Here is a 14,191-nt window from a genome sequence, read left to right as displayed (position 1 = left end):
AAAAGCCTTGCTAGTGTGTGAGTGACCAGCCCCCAAATTCCAGTCAATATCTGGGAAATTAAAATCCCCCATTATAAGACTCTCTGATTTACTGGCCCACTCTATTTTCCTGTACAGTTCCTTATTATACTCATCAGAGTCATTAAGGCCTATAGCACACTCCTACTCTCGATTTTGATCTCCCGACGCTTATGTCACACCAAACTGACTCGACAGCAATGTCGACTGGCTTCACTTCCTTGGATTTTATGTATTTCTTAACTAATAGCATAACCCCTCCTCCCTTCCTATCCTGTCTATCCTTTCTGTAGACATTGTACTCCCAAATTTCCATTTCTACATTCCTTATATCTGTGTGACACCACGTCTCTGAAATCCCCACAATATCTGCCTTTGATGTTTTGAGCAATACCTCAAATTCATCAAATTTATTTATTAAATTCCTAGCATTGGTGTACATGCAAGTATACATGCACCTGTTCTTTTTCTTAGCTACCCTAACACAACCTATGTGTTTATTTGTACCCCAATGATTCCCAGCAGTCTCTGAAATATCCTGCATCTTATTTTCCAGGCTGCGGCTCATTCCAATAGAAGCAGTGCAAGAATCACTTTCACCTCTGCCAGTGGCTACTGTTAATCTATTAGTCCTTGTATCCCCCCAATCTAGCAGTTTTCCAACCCACCTAACACTGCCTCGATAGCATCAGCAAACATTCTTGCACCCTTTCTATTTAAGTGTATCCCATCCCTGTAGAAGCAGTCTCTCCTGTTAACAAGTACAGACCAGGCTGAAAAAAATTCTACCCCCTTGGGCCTTGCACAATCTTTCCAGGGTCGAATTGATCGACAAGGCTCTCATCATATACTCCCTTCTATCGTGTCTGGGCAGAATTGTACACACTTTCAAATTCAACCCTAATTCACGGCTTTTTTTCAACAGTGACCTGTACTTGTTAAGTAATTCCGCCGGTCTCCTACTCTTAATATCATTTGTGTCAACGTGTACAACTATATCACCTTTTGTGCCCTTAAAAGATTATATCCGCTCTACAACGTCATCAACCTTTGCCCCTGGCAGACATACCCTGGTCCTGTTCCACCTATCCTTTTTACAAAGCAAGTTTCCCGTTTCCCTGACAACAGAGTCACCAACAACTACTAGTTCCTTTGGGACTAGCGCATTCTGCCTTGAGGGCTGCTGCTGTGTTGTGTGATGACCAAGTGCAAGCTCTGACATTGGTGTGGACAGCTGAGAGCTTGATGGGCCCCTCACTTTTAATCCTTCGAGGGCATCCACCCTGTCCTTCAAGCTCTCATATAGGCTCTCCTATGGTGTTATAGGAGAAAACCACGTATCTCTTACTTGGATTGAAGAACAAATGAGTGGGTACTGAATAAAATTGGCAGGCCTAAAATTCTTCTTCAAAGCATCAACAAAAGAAAACTGAAGTGTTTTGGTCATACAGTAAGAAGGGAAAACTTTATGTTGAAGAATATAATGGAAGAAAAAACCGAGGGGAAGAGGTGCAGGGAAAGACCTGCAACTAGGTGGAAGGATGGGATCAACTTTTGGGCATGATACTTTACAATGCTGCTCGTATAGCACACGATCGCTGCAGTTGGAGTAATTTGTTGGTTGCCACACAACAGCTCCACAGGGAGCTATGCAACTGGAAGAACAAGAATGGGATGGTTAGGTAGATGGAAAAAGAGGTATGGAGCAAGACAGCTGAACATAACTGGGGAAAAATTATCTGCTTGTCAGGATGAAGTGCAGTCTTTTACCAAAAAGTTTTTGACAGAAGTCATAGAGGAGGAAGGTTTAAGTTTTGATCAAATTTACAACTGTGACAGAACAGGTTTAAATTATTGAATGCTTCCAACCAAAACGCTCACGTCACAAGAAGAAAAAGCAGCGCCTGGGTATAAACACAGTAAGGAGAGACTGACAGTGTTGGCATGTTCAAATGCTTCGGGAAGTCACAGGCATAAGATGCTACTTATTGGAAAGGCTAAGAAACCAAGAGCCTTCAAACATGTACATGTGGAAAGTCTTCCTTGTAAGTATGCTAACCAAACAAATGCGTGGATGGATTCATATTTGTTAAAAAAAAAAAAAATGGTTCTATGAAGACTTCATTCCTGCAACAAAAATTTTTGGCAGAAAAGAAACTTCCAGAAAAAGCATTGTTGCTTCTGGACAATGCACCATCTCATCCAGATGAAACTAAACTAGTCTCTGGTGACATCAAAACTCTTTTTTGCCTCCTAATGTAATGTCTTTAATCCAACCACTAGATTAAAGTGTCCTGGAGACTTTGAAATGGAACTACAGACAGCGACTTTTAAAACAACTCTTGTAAGATCTCGAAAATGGTGGAACTGTTGCTGAAAGCCTTTAAAACATAAATGTGTTGTTGTTATTTGGTTTTTTAGGAGCATTAGCAACTAAGACCATATTGCTCCGGGGATATGCGGTAGTCTTTCCCTGACCTTTCCGCATCCTCCATATTTGGTGACCTTTCCACATCCTCCATATTTGGTGGGAAGCATGTGCTTTCCACTGCTGCTCCTGCCCACCTGGCTACGGAGGCACCTACATAAATGTGAAAGATGTCATTTACTGGCTGGCAGAATAATGGGAAGAAGTAAAAACATCAACTCTCGTGAAGTCCTGGAAAAAAAATTCTCAGTGAAATCGTGGAAGATGAAGATAATCTTCCGCTTATAGAGCTAGTAAAAAATTTTCCAAATTCAGAACTTATTATGGCAGAAGACATTCAAGATTGGATGAATGAGGATGAGCAACAGGAGATGACATGATTATAAATTTAGTGAGTGAGGGAAAACAAGAGTGAAGACGAAGATGTGTCCAGGAGAAGTCTCAAAAATTCGCATACGGAAGGCCTAAATGCAATTGAGACTGCACTGCGATACATCGACCAACAGAATGAGAGTATCCCAGCCAATCTACTGTCGTTGAGATGCCTGAGAAACAATGCAGCAAACAAGCGAGGAACTTCTTTAAAACAGTAGACTTTCTAAATCCTGATGCTGTAATCACGATGATGCAGGTACAGTACATGTACTCTATGTACAGTACAATACTATGTAAGTAAATAAACACAGGCTAAGGTAAAAAAAGGCCACACAAGAAGCATGGAAAATTTCGGCAAAGTTTCGCCGTGAAAGTACAGTATATTTTGCCACACCGCACTTGTAGTGTTGCTTGCTCGGTAAATAGATGGTGGATGTTATCGGTCTTTAGTAGAAGTCGAGAACGATATATTAATTGACAGGTAGGGGCGTGACAAATAATGTACTGATTGATGCATGAACAGAAAAGAATTGGTTTAGTCATTGGTTGGCATTATGACGTGTATTAATGAATAAAGAACGGTGCATAATTAGTTTCGGAATGAACGGCATATAGATAATATTAGCGATGAATCTTTTAAAGTTGGAAGAAATTTGTGGGGAAAAATGAAATGTTGCTTCAACTTCTTTGATTTTTTGATGAAATCTAAATTAATAAGACCGAAACTGTACTGTTTTAAGTGCAATAATTATTTTAAACTAATTGAATCATGAATGGAGTCAAGTGGAAAGTTCTGGCATTGTAAAATATGTTCTGCGTGCAAGTATCTTTAAAAAAAAAAAAAAAATTTTTTAAAAACAAAAATTACAAAATAAAAATACAGTAATAATAAACAAATTATCCTCTAGTCTTCTATGATTCAAAAGAAAAAGGTCAGGTTACCCCATCCACTTTGGGAGGGGTTCAAGCTCCCATGGTATTCAATTTCTACATCCACTACTATGAAATACGGTAGCCACTATCTGGTTTAAGCATCAGCAGAGTGAACTATAATGTTATAACTAATTTGTTTACATTCTACTACGAACCAAATTTACACTACTTCAAATAAGATGGCCACCCCTTGAAATGCAGGTACAATTGTTTGAAACTCTTCTGTTGACAGTCCAACTAAAACAATACCTGATTTACAACAGGAAAACTGTCTAGTTATATTAAAATTCTCTAGCATCATCTTCTGGGCTCGTGATATCTAATAAAATTGGAAATATCTGTTGATCCAGAACCTGGTTCAACTAAGAGAAATTTATTTTTCACTGCTTTAAATACGAAAATCAGAGTAATATAAGAGTTAGTATATCTACAATATATCTTTATCTGTTACGTAAACCCCTCCAGCTTGGCTATACTGGGGTTCTGCCCTTAATTTATTGGATAGCAATATGATTTTTATATATATATAGTAAACCCCCGCTATTTGCGGGGGTTATGTTCCTGAGAAATGCCGCGAATACCGAAAACGCGAATACTGAGTTATGGTTCCCATAGTAATAAAGGGGTTCCGTTCCAAAGTATGAAATATATAAGAAAAACTAGTCTAAAATTTTGTCTATGTATGTATTATATATACTTTCATAATATGACTATGTACATAGACAGTACATAGTGAAATGCAAGCATATGGCATCGAAATGAAAATAACAAACAATTTAATATTAAAATGTAATATTTATTAGAAATTTCAAACAAATCTTTCAAACCAGCGCCTTTGCTAGCTAAAAAAACTTATCCCGCCAGTGCTATCACCAGTTTCGCTAAAGTGTTGATAAAGGAGTTTTGCCTCTTCACGAATAATGAGTGAACTTAACAGAATTTTATTTTGAGTTCGGTCTTCTATCCACAGATTTAAAGCTTTTCCCATTTTTTCTAATTTAACATCACGAGTTACAGAGCAAATTTTTGAAGCAATTAGCGCATTTTCACGGATACTACGTCGGATTTTTTCTTCCGATTTCTTGATTGATCGTATCGTTGACTCATTGATTTTATAATGTTTTGTCACTGAGGAGACACTTTCGCCATTAGAAATTTTATCTAATAACTCAATTTTATTCGCTAATGTCATTACCTTCTTTGATCTTTTCACATTTCCCTTGTTATTCGTAGTCATATTTTTGTACGGATTAGAAAGAATTTGTCCACAAAGTCACTTTCTTCCATCAACACACTCGAAAAAGTCTGTTTTACATCGCAAAATGGTAGATTTATCACTTTTGTAGCATATAAATTGATAAATTTATTCAATTTATAAGCATATAAATTAAAAGCAAACAACGAAACCTTCCATGACAAGAGCATAACACATATTGAACAAAGATTAGCGAGAAACATCCACGCTCGCGATTTTGTGACCCCTCTCCCCCGAGCGCTGTTTTGACCGGTGAAGATAATTTTAGCCACGCCCATGTTTTTTTATGGCAGAAAATGTTCACAGTGACAGTGCTTTAAAATTCACATCTTTTTAGGTTTCATTTTATATAAAATCAGCGACCGCGAATAGCGGGGGTTTACTGTGTATGTATGTATATATATATATATATATATATATACACACACACAAATTGCTCAGAAGAGCTAAAACATGTTATTTCTTCATTATACATGGCAACAATAAAATAACAAAAGCAAACATTCCAATATTAGCTGGAATGTTTGCTTTTGCCAATTTAAGAAATCATTTAAATTTTTGTCAGTCAAAGAAATCATCTAAACAAAAACTTTTCACATGATAATGAAATCTTATTGTTATTGATGGATATTAACATAAACCCTTGCATTAGTGGTAAAACAGTTTCAAAGGTAGTGCATAGTCTTTTAATTAGAAAACCATCGTGTAGGTTGCAACAGCACTTACTGTTAAGTAGGAAAGCCATAAGTACATACTCTTTATTCAGTGCACAACTATCAATTACATAAGAATGACCATGTGTGGCCTGGTGGTATGTTTCAGGAACAAATTTAATTGATTTTTATCTGCATCACCTCTATAACTGTGCCTACCACACAAATGCATTCAGTAAATTAGTATTTCTCTGCAGATACAGTAGAGAAAGTGAACTTTAAAAAATATCATTCTATTAAAATAGTATTTACACTGCACTTACTGCTTTTCTAGCCAATAAATTATCCAACCTCCACATGTCACCATGAATAACTGGTCTTTTTAGGTATATTTCAGGGCTTAACCACCAATCTGTAATAAATATCTCCTCTTTAGCACTGTCAAGAGCATCAGCTACAGCTTCAAAATACGTAGCACCGTCTACAAACCTATTAAACAGATTATGTATTGAAAAATCAAATGATAAACAAGTATTAATTACAAAACAAATTGCAGCTAAAGATGTTGAGAACAAAATATAAAATGAAGCTAAATTATTATCAAATTATTTTTCCTGATGTTGTTTTTGATTTTTCATTGAGGCAATCCAAGGCCATGAGTCATCAGTATATTGTGTGCATTCTACAATTTGCCAATTTTTATGGGAGCAAAAAACATGCAATCCAATTCTCCTCACCCAAGACTAACTAACTCACTCGTGATGAGGAGAAAAAAAGTTGCTCTCAATGAGATGGGACTTGAACCTATCACAAGATTACTTTTTGGAATGGCAATCAGTTCACTTTTGTTAAGGATTTTTTTATACTTTTAACTTCACTTCCACATAACACCAATTGAAAGATGTTTCCACTTAGAAAGGATCAGTCAGAAGCCAACTAAGATCGACTGACTGATTAATTAATTCCACTTGAATCCCCCACCATGCATTTAATGCAACACGTCCAGAAAGGTAACATCTGTCAGATGCAGTTTATTATTATTTTTTTACAATAAAAGCATTATTGTAAAACAAATTCTTTTTACAATAATGCTTTACAATATTGTGATATTTTTTACAATAATACTTTTTTGTTGAACTGAAAATGGTGTTACATTATGATTTACATTTCTTGAAATTTCTTTTACTGTATTCATTTTTTTATTCTTTTATCTCATTCTCTCAATTTCCACTTTTTCATCCAGCAATTCTCCCTCCCCCCCCCCACCTTGGATTAAAAAAAAGGCAATTTTCAGAAAATTATATTGTGGGTACATAGAGAAAAATTATAATGTGTGTGAAGATTTATACCTATTTTTCAGGGAGGGATATGAATTATGGGTATATCTGCATCCATTATCACTGCTGGATAAATGTATTTGCATGCTCCAACTAATTCTAAAAGTTTGTTTTATTTAGATTTACTATAGTTAGAGTTTGTTTGGCATTGGTCGGAGTGGAGGGAATGAAAGTCCCATCTGTCACATAACAGGTAATGTTTTAAACTTTTCATTAGTGAACTGTCTGAATTTGCGTGTGTACACACATGCATGCTCCTTATAGACAGTTTCTACTAAAGACTTTCATTATGAACCACTCTGTGGAGTGGTTCATAATGAAAATTTAAGTTTTGTAAAAATGAAAACTTATATAAAACATAAATGAATTTAAATATTAATTTATTGTCATTTTGACTAGATTGTTAAAGCATTAGGTTAAAATTAGAAACGAAAATCTTAAAAAAATTGTTTAAATAATAAACTCATGAGTACTTATTTAAAGAAATAATAGCATTAGTGGCAAATGATGCAAGAAAGCAAGCTTATACAGAATGAGGGGGGGAAAAACCCCTCTCATTTCACCTATTTATTCCCTACATTAGTTTGTCTAGTTTTTCTTTGAATTCACTTAAGCTATCAAACTTCCAAAACAACAGATGGAAATTTGTTCCAGCAAACAACCACCCACTGGTTAAAGGCAAACTTGTGCATATCTATTCTGAAACCCTCCTTCCTCAATTTGAATTTGTGTCCCTTTGTGTGTAGTCTGAACAAAAAGGAAGAATCCCATCAGCATTGAGCTTCAAAGACCTCAATCAGATCACCTTGCAGTAACCTAATTTCCAGATGCTGCAATTTGCAGAACTGAGGCCTTTCTTCCCTTTGTTCCCTCACCAATCTCATTGCCCTACTCTGTACTTGTTCCAGTGGCTCTACATCCTTCCTAAAATGAGGTCTCCACACCTGTATGGAGTACTCAAAATGTGGCCTGACCACTACCTTATACAATGTAATAATAACCTCCTTATGCATTATGCAGAATATTTTTAAATATTCTGCATAATGCATAAAAATATTTTCTGGATTTAACGAGGCATAAAAGTCAGTTATTGTTTTTTCAGCAAATTGATTCTTTAATATTAAATTTGATTGTAAATTTATCAGTTCCAACTGGATTTAAGGTGGTGCATCATTGACATTAAAATTAAATGATAGATCTTTAGAAATTTTCTGAAAATCATCAAATGTTCTTGTAAATTCATTAAATAAGTCACTTATCATAGCCTCATATTTCTTAAAATCAGTAAATTAAGCTTTTTTCTCTTTTTTGTTAAATTGGAAAGTGAGTTAACTGTTTATTTTGGAATTGTTGCGAAAATAACTTGAGTTTTCTCGTAAACGATGTGACATTTGTATACATATCAAAAATAAAGTCCTTTCCCTTGTAATAATAAATTTAATTCGTTTTGATGCTAAAACATATCAACGGAGAAGAAAAAGTCATTCAGCCATTGTTCATCTTTTAATTCACAAAATTCATTCAGCTTGTCCTTAGCATTTAAGAAGTTTACAATTTAATCCAACAAATCATGAAATCGTTTTAACACTTTTGCAAGACTAAGCCATCTTATTTTTTATTATTATTTTTTTTTGGTAGTTGTGGCACATCGGCTTCTGTGGTCATAATGCACCTCCCAAGGTTTTTGCAGTACTCTGATCCAAGCCCGAGGCGGGATTCGAACCCGCGACCTTTGGGTCGCCAGGGAGGCACTTTACCCACCTGGCTAGCCCGGTCGGCTAAGCCATCTTATGTCCGTATGGTAAGGAATATCAGTAAAATCACATTCAATTTCTTTCAAAGATATTATGAATTGCCGGTGGTTTAAAGCTCTTCCACGAATAAAATTAACTACTTTCGTTACAACCGATATAACATGCTTCAGTTTTAGAACTCTTTTACAAAGGGTTTCTTGATGAATTATACAATGTAAGAAAATTATTTCTTTTCCTGGAATACGCTTTATTTTGTTGCTTATTCTTTTTAATAATCCAATGTTTTTTCCTGTCAAACTAGGACACCCATTGGTTGTGATATTGACAATTTTGTCCCACTTTATATTATGTTTTTGCAAAGCCTCTTGAAGAGCTATAAAAAAAAAAAAATCTTGGCCAGTCATTATGTCTTTGATAGGATATGCAGAAAGTAATTCCTCCGTAATTTCAAATCTACGATTTATACCTTGAATAAAGATTAAAAGTTGACTTGTATCGGCAATGTCACATGACTCATCTAAAGCCAGTGCATGGTAAGTACAATCTTCCAATTTTAATTGATCACATAAATTACTTGAAATATTATCAATTCGTCTCACAAGAGTTCTCCGTGACAGAGAAATTTTTTTAAACGTCAGTTTTTTTTTTTTTTTTTTTTTTATCAGGGCATATAATAATTCAGCAATGTCTATCAAACATTCCTTCACAAATTCCCCATCAGAAAATGATTTAAATTGTTTTGCAACTTTATGTGCAACAATGTAACTAGCTTTTGTCAGAGCTCTATCTGTATTGGACAAGGCGCCTCCGTAGCCAGGTGGGCAGGAGCAGCAGTTGAGTAGCACATGCTTCTTGATTAGACCGGGGTTTGAGCCCGTGAGCCACCAAATACGGAGGATGCGGAAAGGTCAAGGAATGACCACTGCATATCCCCGGAGCAATATGGCCTTAGTTGCTAATGCTCCTAAAAACCAAATAACAACAACAATTGAGTATTGGACAAAATTTTCAAAGTATTTTGTTGCTGATGCAAACCACATTTTAAATTTTCTGCTTCAATTTTCATTTGTTCCTGTGAAAATAGCTTATATTTTACAAAATATTTTGTTGAAAAATGCCTTTTTAGATTATATTCTTTAAAAACGGAAATAGTTTCATTACAAACCAAACAAACAACTTTATCGTCTATATTTGCAATTAAATATTTGAATGTCCAATTATCATTGAAAATGCGGCATTCGGCATCAATTTTTCTTTTTTTTTTAATTGGCTCATTTTATAGGCTATAAATTATATTAAATTAAAAATTGTAATAATTAGAAAAGGCATAAACTGACTTAAAAAATATCTTGCACCAATATTATTTTTTTCAATAAGTCAAACCCAAAAGGAACTTCGTTCGATCGATGCTACAATAATAATTAGGAAATAATACTCTTTGATGCTGCGTAGAATCACCTGGTTAACTGCGCACTGCTGTACGCTGAACTGGCTGCAATTCCTGATTGAACCGAATTAAGCCGAACGTTTACGGTGAGTGTAGTCAGGTATGGATTTTCTATATTTATGCATTTATGGAGGGGGGGCAGATTCAACATCGTCGTGGGCCAGCTGTTGCCTACCCCCTGCTTTAAATTATCACTACAAAATCTATTTATAGATTTTTCAATATTGTATAACAGTATGTTCACGATGTACCAGTTTCTTCCAATGCTCTCTTCAGGACGGCTATAGCTTCACAAGTCTACAGTTTTGTAATTGGATCGGTTCATCTTCATTTTCCTCCTCCTTGGTGAAATTATCAGTAACAAACTGGGCAATTTCTTTTTCTGTTAAAGCTTTAAAGCTGTAGTAACTACCTGTTTATAATGGATTGTACAAACAATCCATTATAAACAGGTAGTTACTACAGGTAGTTAAACAAACAAAAAAAAAAAAAAACCCAATAAACCGAAAACTGGAACTTGTTTATGTTTTTTGGTTGTGACCTTCAAGAAATGTGCTTTAGAAAAACATCACAGAGGCATTCAAAATGATTCTTATAACCGAACATGTGATTCTAATAAATGATAAAAGTGTAGCATATTTTACTGATTTGAATCTGTTCTTTGGAATTTGATTCTCTAAAAAGGCTGATTCTAATAACCAGTGATCACTATAATACCATATTTTCTTTTAATAAGAAAGTGGTAATGTAAAGCTTTCAACTGGATGCCATTTGTCCAGCAAACGTGTATTTTGTGCATTAATTTTTTGCAAGAATTATTAATAATGTAAATAGCAACTTAGTTAAGGGTTACCCGTATTTCATCTTACATTATGAATTTTGTAGTCTATAAAAAAAAGAGCTCACTTAGCTAAAAGTTCTGTTTTCAATTATAACAAAAGCTCATAATAACAGGTTGTCATGAGTTTATGCAAACACATTCCATGCTTGTCAGTGGTACTAGATTTCATCACTGTAATGTAAAATATGGTACTATTTAGAGTGCTAAAGATTAAAAAAATAAAAGATGGGAGAATCTGTGGAATATAAAATGGTAAGAAGAAATAAATATTTTTGTCAAGAGAGGATTTAGTATACAGAGTTTCTTTGGTTAACTGCCATACATTTTTGTTTTTACCATTGGATTGCAAGTGTTTTTGCTTGGATGTAAGCATGCAGGAGTAATAAAAGCAAATTATATCGTTGTCTGACTGATTCATGATTAGTCAGACGATACATAGCAATGAAAAGTTCTGAAGCCTAAAACATGTATAAGGTAATCTGTAATAGTACTACAAATAAGGTTAGGGAGGTGAGGACTGCATATGAAAAAGCATTGGCTAAGAGAATAAAGTATGGGGCCAGGCAATTTTTCATGTATATGAATATAATGAAGAAGAAAGCTAATCAATTGGATCCTTGTGCACCGGGAATGGGGAAGTCTTAGCTAATCCAGCTAAGACTATGAAGTGAACAGGTACTTTTATCTGTCTTTACTGACAAAAGACTCTTCATGCTGAGAAGAGGTTGTGCAAGTGTAGCCGAGCCATATAAAATTAATGATGTTGCAATTGCAGATGATTGTTTATTAGAAAAACTTCTGAGTATGAAGGCAAGTAAGGCTCCCACAGTTGATGGCATATACCCAGTAGTTTTGAGGGAGCATTGAACCAATGAGTTTAATTATGAAGGCATCTTTGGATTCTGGAAAGATTCCTTTGGATTGGAGAAGTGCCAACGTATTGCCAATACATAAATGCAGTTCTAAGAGTGAAGTTGGTAACTACAGACTGGTTAGTCTGACTTCAGTAGTAGGAAAAATCCTACTACTTAGAGACAATGATTAACAGTGCAATCCAGGGACATTTCAATAGATATGGCATTTTGAAGAACACACAACATGGTTTTGTTAAGGGAAAATCTGTGTCAAAATAGCCTACTAATTAACTTAGTAGGATATTTTGACACAGTTACTCATGAGCTGGATTTGGGGAACAACGCTGACAGTTTATTTGGATTTCAGCAAAGCATTTGAGGGTTACTGTATAAGCTTGAACAGGTTGGGATTACTGGAAAGATTCTAAGATGGACTGCTGGATGGCTGCAGAGCAGAAGGCAGAGGGGATGTGATTAATGGGTATTCTCAAGATTGGTGTAATGTCAGGAGTGGGATCCCTCAAGCGTCAGTTCTTGGACCACTGTTGTTTCTCATTTTCATAAATGAGAATGGACATTAGGTGTGATGCCAAAATTTTCAGATAGTTCTCTGAGCAGTGCAGACTGGCTGCAAGAGTAGCTCATGGTGTCTTGTCAATGATATACAGGAATTTTTCTAGCAGGGATAAGGAGGTGATTATTCCCTTGTATAAGGCAATGGTCAGGCCACACCTTGAGTACTGTATACAAGTCTGGAGGCCTCATTTCAAGAAGGATGTAGAGCTGCTGGAACGAGTACAGAGAAGGGCAACAAGATTAGTGAATGGAACAAAGGGTTGCTCTTACGAAAAAAGGCTTAAGTTTTGCAAATTACAGTGTCTGGAGACTAGGCACCGGTGAGGTGATCTGATAGAGGTGTATAAAGCCTTGAATGGTTTGAGCATGCTCAATGCTGATGGGATTCTTACTCTTGCTCAGAATAATCACCTGAGAGGGCATAAATTCAAATTGAGGAAAGACAGATGTAGGATAGATGAGTGGAAATTTGCCTTTAGCCAGCAGGTAGTTGATTGGTGGAACAGACTTCCATCCCTTGTTGTGGAAGTTGATAGCCTAAATAAGTTTAAGACTCAGCTGGACAGGTATTTTGAACGAACTGAGGGGTGAAGTGGAAGTGGGTTTTTTTTTTTTTTTTTGGCTGATGCTGCATAAGCTTGCTTTCTTGCATCATATGCCTCTACTAATGCTAATGCAAAGGTTGGTAGAGTTGTTAATAATCAGTTACAAGCAGCACTCCTTCAGGATGACTTGAACAGACTTCAAAGATGGTTAGAGAAGTGGCAGCTATGTTTTAATGCTGCTAAATGGATTGCTAAATAGCAACCCCCAAATAAATAAAACTTGGTAGTCTTAAATTAAAAACAGCAGAGGAGGAAAGAGATCTGGTAGTCACGATATAGGCAGATATGAAGTTTTCTGGACAGCTAAAACAGGCAGCCAGGAAAGCCCATGGTGTCCTATCAATGATTTATCGAAAATTATCCTTTTGAGATAGGGATATCACAACACCACCGTACAAGGCAATTGTAAGACACAATTTGGAATACAGCATTCAAGCACGGAGACCTCATCTGAAAAACACAGAAAAAAGACCGAGCTTTATGAAAGGGTTCGAAGACAGGCAGCTCAAATGGTGAGATAAAGGATGACAGTACAGTACAAAGAAAGATGTATTATGTGGGCTATAGAGATTGGTAACCAAGCACCTCAGAGGTGACCTGATTGAAGTTTATAAGCCTCTGTGAGGGATTTGTAAAACGAATGAAAGTGGAATTTTCACTTCTGTCTAGGAAATAAACTCATACGCCAACCATTAAATAAAATTTTACTGTAACTAAAGTTTTTTACAAATAATATAAAATCAAAAACAAAATTATTTACAATAAACTAATGGTTGTATATTACGGAATGCTAAAAACTGTAATAAAAGACAATTTACTATAAAATATGCTAAAATATAAAAATTAAAAACGCTAAAAACCTGAAGCTTTTGAGAGAATCAGCTACCTTCTTCAAGAGTAATACGACTTCCTGCAACATCTTTATATAGCAGGCTCATGGTACCTCCACACGTGGTATTTCTCCACGTGGTTCCATTGACACATGGGTAGAACCGGAAGCGGAAATAGCTCGGGTACGTGGCAAACAAAACAGAACTTAATACAATTGCTTCAAAAATAGGATGAATACACACATGCCTCTATCTCTATTCAGAGTATTCTTACTGGATGAGCCA

The 14,191-nt window shown here is 35.7% G+C and overlaps 1 protein-coding gene across 6 annotated transcripts in view; it reads right to left on the bottom strand.

Annotated features, from left to right (window-relative positions):
* Positions 1–14,191, bottom strand: part of LOC150076347 (phospholipase D1-like) — a 496,427-nt gene that overhangs the window by 289,287 nt on the left and 192,949 nt on the right. For all 6 annotated transcript variants that reach the window (XM_090387709.1, XM_090387710.1, XM_090387707.1 and 3 more), the window contains one exon: positions 5,986–6,151. In XM_090387709.1, the coding sequence (XP_090243835.1) occupies positions 5,986–6,151 (166 nt within the window). The remainder of the gene's footprint in view (positions 1–5,985; positions 6,152–14,191) is intronic.

Source organism: Mastigoproctus giganteus, chromosome 13 (genome assembly GCF_048544385.1).
Source record: "Mastigoproctus giganteus isolate SK-2022 chromosome 13, ASM4854438v1, whole genome shotgun sequence".
NCBI classification, from domain to species: Eukaryota; Metazoa; Arthropoda; class Arachnida; order Uropygi; family Thelyphonidae; genus Mastigoproctus; species Mastigoproctus giganteus.
Note: the sequence above shows the minus strand (reverse complement) of the source record. Positions and strands in the feature narration are given on the sequence as shown.